At 40.5% G+C, this 19,681-nt stretch overlaps 1 protein-coding gene and 2 non-coding genes across 3 annotated transcripts in view; all 3 read right to left on the bottom strand.

Moving 5' to 3' along the window:
- The window catches only part of EIF3A (eukaryotic translation initiation factor 3 subunit A), a 37,605-nt gene that overhangs the window by 7,190 nt on the left and 10,734 nt on the right, over positions 1-19,681 (bottom strand). Inside the window, exons 5-17 of the mRNA XM_042780414.1 lie at positions 15,610-15,809; positions 14,150-14,358; positions 11,910-12,081; positions 9,859-9,963; positions 9,380-9,478; positions 7,553-7,669; positions 7,152-7,337; positions 6,198-6,545; positions 5,665-5,769; positions 4,415-4,528; positions 2,845-2,967; positions 1,639-1,792; positions 1,040-1,224 (exon numbers count right to left, since the gene is read on the bottom strand). Of these exons, the coding sequence (XP_042636348.1) occupies positions 1,040-1,224; positions 1,639-1,792; positions 2,845-2,967; positions 4,415-4,528; positions 5,665-5,769; positions 6,198-6,545; positions 7,152-7,337; positions 7,553-7,669; positions 9,380-9,478; positions 9,859-9,963; positions 11,910-12,081; positions 14,150-14,358; positions 15,610-15,809 (2,117 nt within the window). The remainder of the gene's footprint in view (positions 1-1,039; positions 1,225-1,638; positions 1,793-2,844; positions 2,968-4,414; positions 4,529-5,664; positions 5,770-6,197; positions 6,546-7,151; positions 7,338-7,552; positions 7,670-9,379; positions 9,479-9,858; positions 9,964-11,909; positions 12,082-14,149; positions 14,359-15,609; positions 15,810-19,681) is intronic.
- Positions 8,000-8,129, bottom strand: LOC122149655. Its single transcript, XR_006163253.1, has one exon. It is a non-coding gene; the product is annotated as a small nucleolar RNA SNORA19 (small nucleolar RNA).
- On the bottom strand, positions 9,606-9,734 carry LOC122149656. The gene has a single exon (XR_006163254.1). It is a non-coding gene; the product is annotated as a small nucleolar RNA SNORA19 (small nucleolar RNA).

Genomic DNA, 19,681 nt, shown 5'->3' with positions numbered 1-19,681 from the left:
AGCTCCTTATATAAAACTTAAAGCAACTGTTAAATGACTCCAGAGAAGAGGACACCATTAGTTCATAACATGGAGGCAAAAACAGCCAGGTGATTGCAATAAAACTAAGAACTAGAGGCAAGCTTAAAATTGTGCTTTATTCTGAAGAGGAAAGGAAGAGTTCTCAATTTATAGAAAAAGTTCAGGTAGACTTTGGGGGAAAATTAATAATCAGTTTAAAAAAAAAAAAAAAAAACCCAGAGAATATGAAAGCGTACTGAGAAAAGTTTACAAATTTAGCTAAAGACAAGAAGGGTGGCAGGACATGAAAACAAGTAAGTTCCAAACCAAATGTGAAGAGTAAGACCAAATCTAGTTACCATGCTCAACATGAACAGATCAGGGAGACTAGTTAGGTGAGCCATAAGCAACACAGGCAAAAGAAAAAGATCCGAATCAGTAGCTGGGGGGACACAGAATAAAGGGCAGGGTACCTTCCCAACTCAACAAGGAAGTGGGTAACAGTGCCACCCACCAGGAGAGGGAACTCAAGAGATGAAGACAGGGAAAGACAGTTCAGTGTTGGACATGAGCATGTATTAGGAATAATCAGATAATTTCAACAACAAAGTACTTAGAGCTGTGTTTGTATCACCCAGGAACGCAAATGATGAATCTTCTTTAGGGTTGGGCTGGAGACTCAGCATTTCTACAAAACCATCACACTACTTGGTCCACCAACTGCAACTCTGAGTACCAAGGACTCAGAGGACACTCCACAGCCGCCTGGGAACTCACAGCAGCTTCCTGCAGGCAGCACAACACAGCACAGAGCCCCATCCACACACACTAAGGCGCTTTTGACAAACAGTTTCAAGAGGTTCATTCTCACTGACAAATCATCTAAGCTAAAGCCTGCAAAGCCTCATCTCTGCCAGATGGGGTCTAGTGCTTTTCACCTTAGGAACCCTCATCCTTGAAACTTTAAAACTGTCCCACACGAGACAACCAGCTGCTACACTCACAACCCACAAAGTCACTGCAATGGTTTTACCCTCACCTTTCTAGAAAGCGGATCCTCGCCCAGTCTCCTCTCCTCTTCCCTACGGCGTTCTCGCTCTTCAATTTCCAACTCTCTCTGGCGTTTCTTCCGCTCTACTTCTTCTAATTTCTTGACGTGCTCCTGATATTCTCGCAGCTCTTCCTCACGTTTTGCTCGCTCAGCTCGCTCTCGTTCTTCGCGCTCTGAAAAATTTATCAGGTTGTAACGTGTGCCCAGCACCCACATCTTTCCCCTAGTGCTCACCTACTTTGCTGGTACCAAACAGCCAGCTCTGTAGAAGGAAGTTCTTTTTAAAAAATTTAAAAGTGCGAAATGGCAAAAAATATTCGATGTGACAAATACACCACTCAACACAAATTAACGTTAATTCATACAATGATAATAAAAAGCCAGTCTTCACTCTTAAAGAACACTTAAAAGTGGAAACAAGCTGGAGGACGTAACAAACAAGACAACTCAGTTAGGTTCCCACGTTCTGAGAGGCAGGTAGGAGCAGTGAGGCACGCCCCCCCGAGCCCCGTACTTTCTAACCAGAGCCAGCGCTGAGCCGGGTCTGACACGGCTCCACCTCCCTACCCCCAGCTGTCCACAGGTACCTTTGAGCATCTGCGCCTCCGCCCTCCTCTGCTCCTCCTCCTCTCTCTGTCTGTAGTAAGTGACTCTGCGTTCCTCTTTACGCTGCCTTTTACGTTCTTCCAAGCGACTTCGTCTTTCTTCTGCTAATCGCTCTTCAAACTGTTTAAGTTTTTCCTGCAATTGAATGATAAGCCCCAAAAAGCATTTTTTCCAGAGCTAGAAACCAGAAGTAACCTTTCAACTGACAAGAGTCATGTTTCTTGAGACTCTCAGAAAACCACCTTCAAGTATAAAAAACAAAATTTCTAAATGACTGTTGAAGTTTTTCTAGAATCCAAATATTTCTTTTTAAATTGCTGACAATACTATCTATAGCCAATGGGTTCATTCTTATACAAAATGTATACATTTTATACAAAATAACTGTGGTAGTTAAGTTTGTGTATCAACTTGGCTGGGCCTGGTTGAGTGGCTGGGCAGCTGGATGTAGTTATTCCCCATGGTGATACTGATAATTAATTCCACGGTGGAATCTATTGGAGCAGCTAAGTAGCTGTTTCAGGGGTGTGGTCTGCTTCCAGTACATAAGAAACAGCCTTGGGAATGGTCTCTAGCTTATGGCACACTTGAACCCTACATGTACCAAGTCATTGTTCAGCATCCTACCATGCTCTGCTGACCTTGGGACTTTGAATGCACTTGAATTAATGGCCTGCCATGTGGTCTGGTAATATCAGAACTATGCCTTGTTACTTGTTGACTTTGGGTTTGTCAGCCTCAGCAGCCAGCAGCTCAGTGAAGAAAAGCCTCAGCTTCAGTGGGCTAGGAGCAGGAGGCAGAGTTGATGCCCAAGGTTGAGGGGCTTTCACCCAGCCCCTAGAGCCTGGCACTTTGAACTCAGACTTAAAGCATCCAAACTCTAAGAATAAACTCGTTTGTTAAAGCCATTCCATTTGTAATATATATTCCTGTCAGAGCAGCACTAGGTGTCTTTCTGAATCAAATAGCAAATTTGTTTTCAGGAACAGACTTTCTGCAGTCCACCTTCACCTTCAGAAAAACACTTGAGATGGTTGACTATTTAGCCTTTAAAATATTGTTACGAAAATTTCTATTAAAATATTATTTGAATGACCATTATAAACGTTAACTCAGAATGTATCAATGTGTTAAATTAAATCTTTAAGGCAAACTATATAAAATTTCCCTGAAGCCAGTATGTTCACCTCATAAACGGATTGCCGGGCATCCTTGAGTCGCATTACAAATAAATCTCTGTCTTCAAGCATCCGTGACATTCGGTTCTTATGTTCAAGAGCTTTTTCACGTTCTAGCTGCATGGTTGTTATCTACAAAAACATAATACATTCATCGTGCGATTGCCGATTGAACCTGAACAAAGTACTGTTAAGTACTGAAAGTTAGAAGCAGCTCCTTAGCCCCTTCCATCTTGCCATCAAATGAAAAGGAAACTATGTGCCAACAGGTCCCCAGAAGATAATCAAGGACAAAGAGCAGATAAAGGAGTTTTAGGGCAAGGCGGCACAGAGTTTTTATTTGGCCCCCCAGCACCAGAAATTACAAAGAAAAAACTGTAACACATATGGTAAAACTAAATACTGCATGGTTTGCTGTTGTTAGTTACCAGAGTTGATGTGAACTCATAGCAACCCCACGTATTACAATGTAAGACCTGCTCCACTGGGTTTTCTTGGCTGTAATCTCAATGAATAGATCACCAGGCCATTTCTTCTGTAGCACCACTGGGTGGTTTCCAGCTACCAACCTTGAGGCTCACAGTCAAGCACAACCCATTTGTGCCATCCGTGGGACTTCCCCACATGGCAATCATGTGGTCTAATGAAATCCATTTCTTCTTTCTTAAAAACTACCAGAGGCCGAGACAGGCTTCGCAGTACCCAGGTGAAAACACCGAGACCTGTGGGCAGGGACTGCAGATCACCCCAGATGCTATCCACATGCTGTAACTGATCAGCAGCCCTTTGCTCTAATCATCTTCAATCCAAGAGAGCCATCACGAAACACTCAACTTTTTTAGAATGAGGGAACAGGTGACACTTCCTGTTCGATTCCTCAAATGACAACCATCAGGGTAACCACACAGAGGCAGCACACTCTCCACGCCACATCCCCACAGACTGGTGCCACATCCTGTGCGTGGCTGCCTTTACTTTTTTAAAACAAGATCCACTCACTCGTTTTTCTTACATAGTTGGCACGCAGGCATTTGCAAATGCTGCTTTTATTATCACCAGGTAAACGTAATACAGAAAAGCAAAACTACAAAATGAGCTATATGGTCAAAAAAAGGCCACATCCCACAGGATTCCTTCAATGGAAGGTCCAGAACTGGTTAAGTTGAGGGATCGTAAACAGCGATAAACCGCCAATGCTGAGAGGAGGAAGGTGGGAAGAGGGAAGAGACTGTTAACTGATATGAAGTTTCTTTTGGGGTGAAAATAATGTTCTAAACTTCGCCTGGGGTGAGAGCTGCACAACATTGTGAATATTCTAAAAGTCATGAATTTACACTGTAAGTGGGTGAGCTGTATATGGTGTGAGTATCTCAATAAACTGCTTTAAAATGAGCTATCTGGCCGTCACTGCTTACTCCCTATATGAGAATGTGCCCCTTCCACCAAGCCATTAGCTCGCAGTCGCTACCTCTAGCAGAAGGCCACAAAGTTACGTTTTGAAAACCCAAGTCCCATTCCTAGCAGAAAAATCTACTATTACATACAATCTAGAAAAGCCACAATTAACTAAACCACTTACTCTTTCTTCTTCCTGTTGCTCCCACAGGTCCATGTCTTTAATCCTCTGTTCCTCATAAGCACTCTTTATCAAAGGAATCTCTTCCAACCGTTTAGCTCTTTCAAAATAGTCAATCTGAGTGGTATGAAAACAAACGCCATCTTTTAAAAACACTTTAAATTTGGCACACTGTAAGCTCACCAGTCTTCAGAAGATAAATAGGCAAACTACAGGCTGGGAGAAAGTATTTGTAAAACACTTACCTGACAAAGGACCTTTATCTAAGATACAGTGAGAACTCTTAAAACTCAACAATTACAAACAATACAATTAAAAATGGGTAAACACCAATGATACACAGATGGCATATAAGCATATGAAAATATGTCACTGTGGAACTCAAATAAAACAATGCGCTACCACCACACACTTATTTATGGGTAAAACCCCAGACACCGACAAAACCCAATGCCGGCGAGAATGTGGAAGAACAGAAGCGCTCATTTCACTGCAGGTGAAAATGTGGAAATGGTACAGTCACTGGGAAGAGCCTGCAGGTCCTTACAAAGCGCACCACACAAGCTGACTGTCCATGATCCAGCAGTCATAGTAGATATTACCCAAATGAGCTGAAAACTATGCCCACACATAAACCTGCCTGTGAATGTTTATATTTACAGCAGCTTTATTCATAACCGCCAAAAATGGAAAGCTACCCAGACGACCTTCAACAGATGAATATGTACACGGTGGTATTTCCATACAATAGAGTATTATTCAGAAATACAAGAAATGGACTATTAAGCTACAGAAAGACAGAAGAACCTTAAATACATATTGCAAAGTAAAAGAAGCTAGTCTGAAAAAGCTACGTGCTATGATTTCAACTATATGACATTCTGGAAAAGAAAATCAAAACTACAGAGACAATAAAAAGATCAGCAGCTGCAGGTGTTCAAAGGAGGGGAGGGATAAATAGTGAAGCATAGGACATTGTCAGGACTGTGAAACTATTCTGCATGGTAGTGTGATGGTGGGTACAGGACATTATGACTGCAGAAGAGTGAACTGTAATGTAAACTAAGGACTTCAGTTCATAGTAACAATGCATCGATACTGGTTCGTCAACTGTAACAAATGTTCTACACTCAAGAAACAACAGAACAGGTATGTGGGAGCCTTGTACTTTCTGTGCCATTTTTCTGTAAACCTAAAACTGCTAACAATTAAAGTGTATTACCTTTATTCTTATAGTTCACTAGCCCATTTACCTTCTTTTCTTGATTCTTTAGACGTTCCTGAAGTTCTTTCTTTTCTTTCTCCAATTGTTCAACCTGTTTAGCCATAATGAAATCTGGATCCAATTCTTCAAGATCCTGGGATAAAAAATGGCACAGACCTTAATGAGCATATAAGAAAAACGCGTAAAAGACAACAATAGCTGCTTCAAGAATCAAATCTAAAATCATTGTTTAAAAATGAGTTATTTCAGACATGTGGAGGAAAAATATGTAATCTTAACATCTATTTCTCACTCCTCCAATCTGGAAAACATAGTATCTACCTAAACTCAATTGCCATAAAGAATATAGTGATTAAAAAGTACAAAGAATATAGTGATTAAAAAGAACACAGAGCAATTGAAAACAAATGCTTCCTCAAAGAGTTAATGAACCAGCTAGCTGTCCATGGCTAAAATAATCAAACAGTCCACAATACATCAGTACATGGTACAGAAGTATAGTTCTAAGATAACTGAAGACACAGGTCAAACTAACAATTCAATGATTTACATGCTACATACTTCAATATCAATATCTTTGAATGCTTTGGCACCCAGTTCCGTTTTCTTGATCTGCTCCAAACGCTCTCGAACCGTTTTCTTTTTGATTTGTTCATGTTCCTGTAAAATACGCTCCTTCTCTCTCTCCTTGGCCTCCTGCCGCAGTCTCTCTTCTTCAGCTTTCCGTACTTTCTGCAGTTCAGCCTCCCTCTGCTCCAACTCTTCTTTCTCACGCTGAATATTCAGACTCTCAAGCCGTTCCTTCCTCTCCTCGATTGTCTGGCGGCGAGCCAGGATACGCTGATGTTCTTTTCGTGAATTTTTCAGGTATGCAGTAACAGCTAACTGATGCTGTTCTTCTTTCTCTTGCTTTAAAAACACAGTAACAAAAATGCATCGAAAGTTACATAGCATTGTAATAAGCATCACAAAAGTTAACAAAATCATCTTAATGCAAAAATGAGCATTGCCTTCACGTGTGTTTGCATTTGATACTGGAAGACGACATAAGTCAACTATTTAGTTCCTACTACCAAATACTTGTAAGTCAATCTTTTAACAGCAATGAAGCTAAAGAATCTTTATTTGGTAAGTCAACTTTTCTCTACCCCCAATCTACCTTAAAGTGTTCAAGCCAAGTAGGACTAGAGCCCACAAAGAAGAAATTAATTTTAGCACAAAAATGGGCTCTTGCATCTTAATTCAGTTATTCTGGGGGGTCATGACACATGCAGTTTTATACAACACTGTCCATGATTTTATTACATCATCTGTGATTTAGTTCATGGAAGACAGCTCAACACTGTATCTCTGATAAAGAAATTTGATAAAATAACAAAACTACCAAGCACAACTGAGCAGGAAATGTATAAACACCTTCTCTCACACAGCACTTCAAACCTACTTTGTGAAAAGACATGACCCAGGAAAGTCCCACAAAAACTCCCCTAGTTCATTTACTCCCTACATACATACCAATATATGGGCTGGCTTAATGACTTCCAGTGCTTTTGCAAGTACAGAGGACATGGCTGTCAGCTGATTCCTTATCTGCTCTGAAGGCATGCTTTGCAAATGAGGACCAAGGGGAGCATCTTCTCGAGTCGCATAATTCAAATCAGATCCAAAACTAAGGGTTCGAGAAGTGTGGTCAATACGAACCTTTGAAAGTAAATGAAATTATCATCAGTAGATAAACCCATAGGCAAATAGGAAGTCATTCCACAAAATAACTTTTGTTTAAGAAAAAAGCTGACCAATCTTCTACAAGATCCACTCAGCAAAGGTTAAAACAGTGCCACTGTACCTAAAGCTAGAAGCAAAGTATACTTGAGTCCTCAAAAGCCTCCCACCTCAGTGTCCCTCATAGCACATACCTGCAGGTCACAGTGCCTGGCTGCATCTACTATGGCACGTTCCAGTTGGAAAGCATCAACAAAAGGAACCAGAGAAGTCAAACGAGAAAACTCAATGCTCTGATAAATTTGTGCCACCTGCATAAAAAACACAAGGTGAACAGTAATAGTAGCTGCCACTTCAGCACTTTCTGTGTGCAGCTTCAGGACAACCCTGAGAAGCAGAAATTACACTCATTTTTCAAGGGAAAAAGCAGTTCAGAGAATTTGTTACCAGTGTATTGTTGGAACTGGAATTCTAATTCAAGGTACCAATTCAAATCTCTGCTTTGAAACATCACATTACGCTATTCCTCAATCATCTTTTCTCACCCTAGTTCAGTGAAGCAGAAAATCTCAATGATAAACATACACGTAGATAAAGACCTGATGCTTAACTGATTCGTCAGAGCACTTTTTATCACATTTATTTGTCTGAAGGAGACTTGCAGCCTTAGTACTCAGTTACACTGCTATTTAACCTTCAACTACTCGTATAGCACATAAACAGTAACACTGCTCACATACAGAAAGGAAAGGAGGTCAATGAAATGTGCACGAATTCAACACAGAAACAAACCCAAACCAAAACCTACTGCCATCAAGCCAACCCCATCTCGCAGCAACACTATCAGACAGAGCAGAGCTGCCCCACAGGGTTTCTGAGTCTTTTCAGAAGCAGACTGCCACATCCTGCTCCCACAGAGTGGCTGGTGGATTCGAACTGCCAACCTTTCGGTTAGCAGCTGAGCACTTCAACCACTGCATCACAGGGCCCTACACCCAAAAAAAAAGCCTCCAACTGGTGGAACCACTGAGACTATGGCCCCTAGGTGCCCTTTAGGTTTAGAACTGAACCCATACCTGTGATTTCCAGCCAAGCAAAAGACAGGCATAGCAGTTCAACATTTACCTGAGGCAGATACCTTGGAGAGAACAAAAATGGGAGAAAGAAGGCCTGTGTATGCACAGGGAGACAGCCCAGGGGTGCATGGAGGGATGGACATAGGGAAGAGAGGACCGGTGGGAGGAAGTGGGAAGTGGGAAGGGAGCTGTTGTATTGTGGTGAACTGTGGTCAATGTCATGAGACAAAGTGTATGTGAACTGCTCTATGGAAAGTGAATTTGCTCTGTAAATTTTCACCCAAATCACAATAATATAAATAAATAAATAAATAAATAAAAGAAAAAAGCCCTCAAAAATGAAACAAAGAGAAACCAAAAAGGAAACATTTAAGCCATACTATAAATCATAATATTCAAACTTAAAAGTTAGAATAAAACACATTAAAAGAGTGGTATCACCTGTTGTTAGTATTAGCAGAAGGCTCTCATTCACTACTGATGGGAGGGTCCAATAACTGACTCTTCAATGGCTATGTGTATTTAAATACTCTGGCTAACTGCACATCTCATGATATAAAATGTCACAGAAGCAAGCAAAGATCCATGTAGGGAAAATGGTCACTGCAATTTTTTATATAGCAAAAAAACACAGAAACACAGACGTCCGTCAGTAGGGTCTGAACAGACAAATCACAGTACATTGAGACAATGAAAACCATTTAGCTATTAGAAAGAAGAGGTAGACCTATATTACTAACAAGAGAAGACATACTAAGAAAGTGAAAAGCAGTTACAAGTTAGGTAAAATAATTGGTTTTCAAATCAAACATACATAAATAAGACTAGCTTTGGCTGGGGGTGGAATTTGGGCAGGCTTTCCTATTCTTTCAGTTTTTAGTTTTGTGATCCAAGCAAAGCAAGGGGGGTTCCAGCTCTGACATGAAACCGAGGGTGCACTTTTACCTGCTGCAGAAGGCGGAGTATGGTATTGCTCTGCAGTTGTGGGACATACTGCTGTAACTCGGGCTCCTTTTCAGGTTGCTCCCTAACCCAGTTCAGAACCTATAAAATCCATTAAATTCAAAGAGTTATATTTTCTGTAACAGACACTAGAACATCTGTGAAAGTTTTCCAAGTTTATATACGAAAGCATTGTGAAAGAAATAGACTGTCACATGACGCCGCTGACACTTGTCTGAAGGTGACTGACAGCAATGGCCACATTAGCCACACTGCTAATTTACCTCCAAAGGTTTATCTAGCACACAAGAAATATCCTCTTTCTTGACATGAAGAAAAAGGACAATGAAATGTGCATGGAATTTAAACACAGAGGACAATACTTTTAGCAAAGACAGACACAACCCGTAACTACAAGAGTGTCGGCTGACACTCAGCTAGTGACGTGGTTAACACACCCAAATGTGAATACAGGGCCTTACCTTTGTGACTCTCTCACAGAGTTTTAGTGGGTTAAATTCTACTTCCAGCCAATTGTAAAGATCCTTCACTTCTGGAACAACATACTGTAATACATTGAATCTGACCTACAATAAACAAAACAAAAGGCAGAATTATTGGGAAACATTTTCAAACTGGGATAATGACTTAAGTATAAATTAAAACTTAAGGTTGAAATCTGGAAAACAACTGAAAGATTGTCAAATCTCAAGCCTCTTTAAATTTACAAAAGAGAAATCCAAAGTACTGTGTTCAATCTCTTGCCCTAAATTACTCACCTACCTCTAGTGAAAAATCTCGCAAGAACTTAAAACTCTAACACAATAAAATACTTAAGACAACAACTGTAGCCTTTGTAAACTAATTAATTACCAATGACAAGTAAAACACCAGAAATTACAAGTGATTTTTTGTGTGTATTAAAACAAATAGCAGCATTACTTCTAATAGTCCCAAACTGGAAACTCCAAATGCTAATGAATGGGATTAATAGTGGTTCATTCATACAATATACAATGTCAAAGAACAGTTACATGAAACACAAGGGTAAATTTCACAAACACAATGGTAAGTAAACGAAATTCACATATTACACCATCTATAATCAGATCTGTTTTTGGGAGTTGAAACATTATCTATAAACTTACAGTTTTGATAACATCAGCAAATTGTGTACTATGACACTGTATGTACTACATATTAATAACAATAACATGCAATAATAATAATAATAAAAAGATGGTCTTAACTACTGTCTGTCGTCACTCAGAACACCGTTAAGTCAGGGACTACCACCCATATAGCAAGAACCTATTAGTTCTCACTTTAAATGACTGATTCTGCAAGCAAAGTAATGCCTCTCCTCGTGTTTTACCGGAGCGACTGAAGGTGCTGTCTCAGAGTCCATGCTCACACTACTCAAGGGAGCTGTACTTCCTATTATCACTTCCTATTATCTCTCAGGTTTCCCTAAGCGCTCTCTTCACAAATTAGGGAAGTGCTGTGTAAACTTCCTTTTTGTACCCATTCAGCCAGGGTGACTCTTTCTTAGTACTTTACTCTGGCACGTGCCCCTTTTACTCTCTCACTCTGGTTTAACTGGCTGGAGGTGATTACTGTAATAACCACTAAGTCAATGATTATGAATTGAAATCCCTGAATCTAAACTTCAAGGACTTGTTAGAATACAAATCCACATAAGCACTTGATAAATTTCTGAAAGAAAGATCCCAAAGACATGAAACACAATCAGATATATAAATGCAAGTTCCCACAAACTGATTCCATAGGTCTGGTGGGTGACACCCAGAAGTGTGCCTTTTCAGTACTCCACACACTACACTGCAAAGCCCCAATAAGAACCACTGCTTTAAGAACATAACTACAGAGAAAAAATTTACAAATATTTTAGCTGTCCAGACAAGACCTACACCCACCTCACTCTCTCCACACCTCATGAGCCATCATTTCCCAACCATTTCAGCTGGTTTAGTTTTTGTACAACCCAAAACTATGACACTTCTTGCCCACCATTACTTCTCTGAGTTACCTGTATTATTCATTCTCCAGGGCCAGTCTAAGACTCCTCCACTGAATCATCAAAGCCAAAACCAAACTAAACCCACTGCCATCAAGTCAATTCCAACTCATAGCAACCCCGTAGGACAAAGCAGAAGCATCCTATATAGGATTTCTAAGGCTGTAAATCTTTCCAGAAAACTGTTCCATCTTACTCCACAGAGCGGCTGGTGGATTCAAACCACTGACATTTTGGTTAGCAGTCAAATCCTTAACCATTGCACCACCAGAGCTCCATCATCAAAGTCCCCAATAACTCAGCCTCAACTTACCTACCGGAGAGAAACCGCCTTACTGGAACATGGCTAGTTTACACCAGTGGTTTCCAATACTGTGTATGCATCTGAATCCCTTGGCTACGAATCAGAATTCCTAGCCTTTAACCCAAAATTACTCAACCTGAGCATGAACGTTGTCTGTCCAAATCTATAAAAATGCTCAAACTGATACCAACCATATCATTAATCAGGCCGATTCGTGTTGGTGGGGCCTGAAGACCTAGAAGGGTTGCAAGGCGACGTTGTTTTTCAACTATAATGCCATCCATATCCAGAAGGCGAGCAATATCCGTGCGCTCAGGGGTGATAGGGATGGAGAGAGTGGCCAGAAGGACTCTAGTAGACATTCTGTGGAGAACAAGGTTACACGCGTTAAATCTGTAAATGTCACCTGACAGGCAGAAAAGCAACTCCCTTTACTCATGTGGTAAGAGATGTCATGTCAGTGACAGAATGGATACATCACCACGGTGAACTCTTTTTGTAAATATACCACCACAGCAAACACTGATTAGAAGGGAAATGGACCACACTAAAATGAATACATGGAAACCCACCGACTCATATGTTTCTAGCTATAGCATGAGACTGTTTACATGGGAGTAAAAGCGTATTTGTGTACTCCACACTTCCTTACAAAACGTAAGAAAAGCAAGTATTTGAGGCAGCTAAAAAAACTCAGGGGAAATGACAAGAAGGGAGGAAAATCACAAAGGTCCTAAGTCAACAATTATGGGAGTGGGTACTGTGGTATAGTAAATTACTTTGTGTGGCTTTTCTACCCATAAGTCTTTGTAAACTCCAAGGTGGGATTTGCTATGAGCAACTGAGAAGCTCCTGATTGCTGAAGGTGTCCACCTGGAGTATTTCTGTTGGGAGTGGCACAAAACAATGTTCTGGGAGGTGCCCACTCTCTCTCAGGTGCTTAGAGTTCTGATGCTATAATTGGCTAGTTTGACCACCCTGCGGGCTCTAAAGGAGACCTCCTGGAGGCAGAACTCTCTGACTGCTGGTTGAGGAAGACGTGCTGCCGAAAGAGACACGCACCCCTGAAAGAGACACGTGCTGCTGGGAAAGAGACACAAGAGACACACATGGCTGAGTGAGACACCGGGGAACCAGCACTGCTGGGAAAGAGACTGAGAGAGACTGTTGGCCGAGGGACGGTGGGCTGGGAGAGAGACTGAGTGTTCTTCCTGAACTTGAGTTGTAGCCTGGTGCTTCCCTAATAAACCCCATAATCTGTGAGTTTCTGTGTGGCCACTGCAGTGAATTATCGAACCCAGGAAAGAGGTGGTGGGTGCTTTGGGAGGAATGGTTGGAGCAAGGGCTGGAGGGAGGCAGCACGTCTGGCCTTGCAGTAATAGGCCTTGGTTTACTGCTGGTAATCCTGCCTTCCCCTCATAGGGTTAGAGGAGGTCAGAACATGTGGCCTCCTTGCCGTTTTTGCAGGTACAAAAAATAACTTTTAGCCTCCTTGAAACTGAAGAAGAAAAGTCACATTCAGAGGACTGGAAGACACTAAGTACATGGGTTCTGAAGCCTAGGAGTCAGGGGTTTGAAACTCAGCCTCACCATTTCCAAGACTGTGCCTGAATCAAGATAATTCATTTCTTAGGCTACTATGAATAAGTAAAGTAATACACACAGAGCTAAAAAGCTTAATGTTTCTTATAATATTCTCTGAAGGGAGAGCCTATCTGTACCTTAGAGCAGACCAACTAGACAAGAGTAATATATGGGACAGTGAAGGACATAATGGAGATGGTTCTCAAGAACCTCAAAGAAAATACACTAGCAGAACCCATTAGTTGATTCTGTGTACTGCTGTAAAGCTGTAAGCTGCCTAAGTACAACTGAAATATATAAAAACAGAAACACATGACTGAATCAAAATAGATTATAATGTCAAAAATAAAAGTCTTAACTTGTTAAGTGTATTATCAACACTGCTCTGTTTAAACACACAAACACACCCATCCAAATGTTCTAGTTAGTATTTTTTTTTATAACCACAAAAAGTGAGCAGATCAGAGTAAATAACTTTGGGGACAGAAAGCTTACACCGTAACAGGACCTTTCCTAAAATACAATTAATTTCATTTTCTCAATTGGGCTTTCAGTAGTATTGGTCATCGGTCAAAGACAGCTACTGAAAGCAGAGTGCTACCCAAAAAAAGCAACGTTTGGAGACATTTTTGGCTGTCACAACTAGGGGATGCTACTGGCATCTATGGGTACAAGCCAGGGATGCTGTGAAACATCCACAGCGCACAGGACAGCCTTCTCGTCACACCATCCCACTCAAAGTGTCCATGGTGCTAAATTCAAGACACCCTGACCCAGGACATACCACCATGTCATTTGGCGAAAGCTATATGGTAAGTTTACCTCTATCCAACTGTAACATTCTTACCTCTGCATCTCTTCCTGTGTAAGATTCTTTCTCATTTCTCTGGATAGGTGATAAAGCCGGTGGAGTGTGGATGCATGAAAGAGAGCATTTCCAGATTTCCAAAACACAGTTGAGACTTTGTTATAGTAATTTGCCATCAACTGGGGTTTAGGTGGTTTTTTAGACAAGGAGAACAGTCCATGAATATCTTCCACAGCTTTGAATGCTTCCTGAAATCAGCATAAATTACAGTCAGTGTCTTCTAAGCAAATAAAAGAATCTAATTCAAATCTCTGTATGAAGCCTAAATAGGAAAATTAAGAAAATTTACAATAAAATGTTTTCTCGTGCAGTTCTTCTTATTCATCTACAGGTATTACCTGATGCATCTCAGAAACTGCCATTATTATAAAAACACTAAGGTTTCAAACTTCTGACTTTTTTAGGGAAATTATAATATAGATGAACATATTTTAAAAGTGCGTATAATTACAGCACTTGGGGAAAATACACACAATAAAAATCTGGGTGGATGTACAACAGAATTTATACTGGTTACTTCTAATGAGGGAGTGAATAACAATTTTCTTCTTACTCATCCATTTTTTTCTATAATGAGCACATTTACTTTTCTTCTACAGTTTTTTTCCTCTTTTAGTTCACCATGTAGTATTTTACGATTGGTGTCCCTGCACAAAAGGAAAATATTATGGGAACGATGGGAAAATGAAATCACGTTTTCACTTGCCTTAAGACTATCAATTTTCAGTTTCATCTGCAATTTTAGTTTTTTTTTTATCCAGTATGTAAAAGCTTTAGGTTTTATGACTACTGAATCACAAGAATCCCTTCTTGTGGGATTCTTAGGAAAACAACCAAGTAGAGGACAAGAATCCCAGAAGCAAGGTGGAGCACTCGCCATACACACACACCATGCCAAGCAAGGCTGAGACAGCCAGGTTGCCTAGTGCAGCACTTCTCAAACTACGTATAGTAAAGGGCAAATTTTGTTTTTGTTTCTAATTTCCAACATATAGCCAACCAATCCTTAAACAGAAAAAAATTGGAGACAAGCTCAACCGGTTATAAGAGCAAACGGACATAAAATCCCTAGAAAACTTACTAAGTGGTTACTCACATCTGTACGTATTTCATCATGAACTAGCAACCAATAGTCTCCAGGCTGGCACCAGTCCACGGATGACACCTGTGGCCATCCTGTCGATGTATGGATTTAGACAGGAAGAAACTAGGTCCATAAGAGGTTCCATTAGTTAGCCTAGAGCTCACATTAGGGAACCAGAACTACAGCAGTCTGTGATTTCCTGACCAGAACTCTTCTTATTCCCATCAAACAACTTAAAATTCCTCACTTCTCTATTGGAAGTAATCAACACATACCAAGATGAAGATACTCATAAGAGAACAACAATAACACAGATGCTAGTACTAGACAGAAAAGATAACAGCTCACAACGTACCTGCCACAATTCCATGCTTATAGCACTGTCCAACTGAACGAGCCTGGTTTCCAAATGCATGGACTGACTCTCTGGATTATTAAGGTTGATGGCCGTACTTTGGTTATGGTGGCGTTGAATCTGTGACAAGTGCATTCTCAAATTGTCACACAGCTTGCGGAACTCAGCCTTACGAGTGTACTGGAGGCAGAACTTGAAAGCTGTAAGCATAATTGTAAAGCGTATCAGGTCCTTCCCATATCATGAATTTACATATTTGAAAGATTTTCTGTATTAAGATGAGTTATTTTAACAAGATTCACCAAACTCAACACAAGCCTTCAGAGGTGGTCAGAGCCACTCGCTTCACGTGCCCTATCTTTTGGACTGAACCCTGACAAAACAAAGAAAGACAAAGTAGTCTTGGGTGCTGACCTAGTACTAAAACCTGGTTCTTGGAAAATTTACAAATGAGAAACTATTAGAATTTAGGTATAGGAAAGACTCATCTTTCAAGACCTTACATTTCAAATCCTGAAAGAGTAAAAAACTCTAGTCTCAAAATACAATGACATTTTGTACCTAGGTTTCAAACCAGCTCGAACCAGTTCAGTCACGGCCAATGAAGAGAAAACAGAACCCTCCTAATTTCTGAAATTTCAGGTGTAGCTTAACTACAATCAGAACAGGAAAAATGACAGGTCTAAGGCCTGAAATGGAAGACCTGGAAAAGGCATGTGAGCCCTTTTAGGAGGCTGACTGATGTAGGAGATTGGGTTATTGTCAGGACTGTGGAGAGGGACATGTCTGAAGTGGCATGGACGGTCACCATCTTTGAGCAGTACACTGCTGTTCCCGACTGCGCCATTCGAGAGATCTGGCTGCTACACAACACACACACTGCCCTTGTTTTCTAAGAGGAAGATTCTGTTTCTAACAAGGCATTAACCTGTAATTTTTCCCATTTGGTTACTGTTCCAGTACACCTGCATTTGCAAATTTGGGTCTATTTCAGTCTTCCTTCATTAGCCATGACTGAATTGGGAAGAACCAGTTCAAATCCCAGCTCTGTACTAACTAAAACTCTGTAACACAAATTGAGAGCTTATGGTGACCTAATTTCAATCATGTGCATAGATGTGTATATAAACTACTTGCTCAGTCATTAAAATTCACTGTAATTTTCTAGAGCTGTCAAATGTGTCATACTAGCTTTTTTCCTTTGTTCCTCTCTTTTAAAAGAGGTACTTTCATATTGACAGGCTTAAAACAAAAGAATGCTGTTTAACTTCAAGTTAATATACATATAGTTATCAAAAAACCCAAGTTTAACTGTTAAGTGAAAAATTCACATACTGGCCATGCAAGCAAAACAGAACACAGATTCTAATATTCCTAGTAAGACAGTCTTAGTTACTAACAGTCATTTAAAACTGTAATGAATAATGGCAATCATGTCTCTATTAGAGAAGGCTGGCCCCACAAGCCTATGCTAGGCCACAGGAGGAAAAAGCAGAGCACCACCCTCAAATAGTGACCTAGTCACACACAAGTTAAAAAGCTGCACTGACAACAGCAGAGTATCAAGTAACAGCAAAGGAAAGAGATAGTTAGAAAAACAGATTTTCAATGCAGCCCTTCACAGATCCCAAGTGCTGAACTCAGTAACCTAACTGGGTATTTATGAGACACAAAGGGTTAGATCTATATTCAGTAATACTGCTGAAGAAACAGAAAATACACACTTTTCACAGAATCTTGTCAGAGACCTTAGAGACAGAGAGTGCGCAGGAAGTAGCATGCCTAAGAATATGCAGTAGAGTTAAAACTAGAACTGACGTTCACCAAAGAGGACCAGAAGGTAAAGTTTCACTTTACACTCACCTGGAAATTCTGAAGAATTTAAAAAGGCCCTTCAAACATTACTGGAATAAATTGTACATGAAACCATCTTAAACCACTTCTTATTCAGTCATTTATGATGATATTTATAAAGACCAAACCCATTGAAGGGCAATGTACCAAATGTGAGTGATCAACATGGTGGCACCAAGGAAGAGGAAGACAGAGAGAGGTATATGGGAGGTACAGACAACAAAAATGAACCCTTTTGCACATACAGTACTGCGTTGTCAGTGAAGGCAAACGTGAGTATATGGGTGGATAGATGGGTGGACAGGCTGAACTATTAGGTATGTCTATGAAGTGGAGAGTGTGTCCAAGAACATGTGTAGGGTTGGCAGACAACGGTCCTATAAGTTTATTTGAATGATCAGAATTCCCAGGTGTATAGTAAAGCTGACAAGGGGCAAGGCTGTGGTCACTGCTTGGTCACAGCCAGCTACCCAGAAAGATTGAGCAGTTGAACCTGTGAGCTTTGGACCATAGTCACAGGGGACACCAAGCTCAATTGGCATAACATACTATACAAAACATTGTTGCATCTCCTACTTTGGTGAGTAGCGACTGGGATCTTAAAAGCTAGCAAGCTGCCATCTAGATGCAACGATGGGTCTCTCCTTGTCCAGGGCAAAGAAGAATGAAGAAAACCAAAATTCATGGAAATAATTAGTCCCATCCGATCTGCAGCCTATATGACTATGAGACCAGAAGAACTAGATGGTGCCCGGCTACCACTGTCATCTACTTGGACGGGGATCTATGTAGGAGATCCTTGATAGAGAGGTAGAACAATGTGGAACAAACTCAAAATCATTTGGAGAAAAAAGGGGGACCAGGTTTGCTGGTCTGATAGAGCCTGGTGGAACCACTGAGACTATGGCCCCTAGCTGCCCTTCAGGTCTGGAATTGAACCCACACCTGTGGCTTCCAGCCAAACAAAAGATAGGCATAAGAGTTGAGCATTTACCCGAGGGAGATACACTCCTTGGAGAGAACAATCATGGGAGAAAGAAGGACTGTTTATGCACAGGGAGACAGCTCAGGGGGCTAGACTGCATGGAGGGATGGACACAGAGAAGAGGTAACTATCCGGAGGAAGTGGGAGAGGAGCTGTTGCACTGGGGTGAACTGTAGTCAATGTCATGAGACAAAGTATGTGTGAACTGCTGTATGGAAAGTGAATTTGCTCTGTAAATTTTCACCCAAATCACAATAATTAATTAATTGATTGATTGATTAATTAACTGATTAATGAAGAAAGGTTGTATATTCACAGGGAGACAGCTGGGGGGGGCAGGAGTGCATGGGACAGGAGGACATAGGGAAGAATTAACTATGGGGAAAAAGAGGGAGGGGAGCTGTCGCATCGTTGGAAACTGTAGACAATGTCATGAGACGAAGTGTATGTGAGCCACAGTGTGGAAAGTGAATTTGCTCTGTAAATTTTCACCCAAATCATAATTTTAAAAAAAAAAAAAACACTATCCATATGGGATCAAATTGACAACAGCAACTCAAAAGATTAGATAGGACACTTAGGGGGGACTGAAATATGCATATATCATGTTAATGGGAACAGAACTCAGAAAAGGAGGTGAGAATGGTCACACAACTCAAAGACTGTAATCCGTTTCACTGAATGATACATGTTTCAACAGTGGAAACTGTTGAACTGGTGTATTTTCTGTTATGCACATTCTCAGAACAAAAATAATTTGAAAAAAAGAAGAAAAAAAAAAAAACCAAACCCACTGCCATCAAGTCAATTCCAACTGGTAACAATCCCCCTTTGGTTTCGAAGGCTATCAATTTTTATGGAAATAGATTGCCTCATTTTCCTCCCACGGAGCAACTGGTGGGTTGAACCACCAACTTTCTACTTGGCAGCCAAATGCCTTATCCACTATGCCACCAGGGCTCCATTACCATATTTACACAAATTTATACGTACATTTTAATAAAATGACGTTTATTTATAAATGCAAATAAGAAATTCTTTCACTAGTTAAGAAAACTATTTACTTATTAAGTAGAATTTTTTAGTAGTTAAACTAAAACAAATCTTTCAAAACAAGGTTAAAAAATTAGCTCATTTTTTGATTGCTGAAAAGAAATAAGAAAATCAATACCGTTCTCAATAGCTACCAAAAAAATAAAATACTTGGGAATAAATCTTACCAGAGGCACAAAA

This window comes from Orycteropus afer, unplaced genomic scaffold (genome assembly GCF_000298275.1).
Source record: "Orycteropus afer afer isolate SDZICR_OR568_19922 unplaced genomic scaffold, OryAfe1.0 scaffold00038, whole genome shotgun sequence".
Classification (NCBI taxonomy): Eukaryota; Metazoa; Chordata; class Mammalia; order Tubulidentata; family Orycteropodidae; genus Orycteropus; species Orycteropus afer.
The sequence above is the reverse complement of the archived record's forward strand: the minus strand, read 5'-3'. Positions and strand labels throughout refer to the sequence as shown.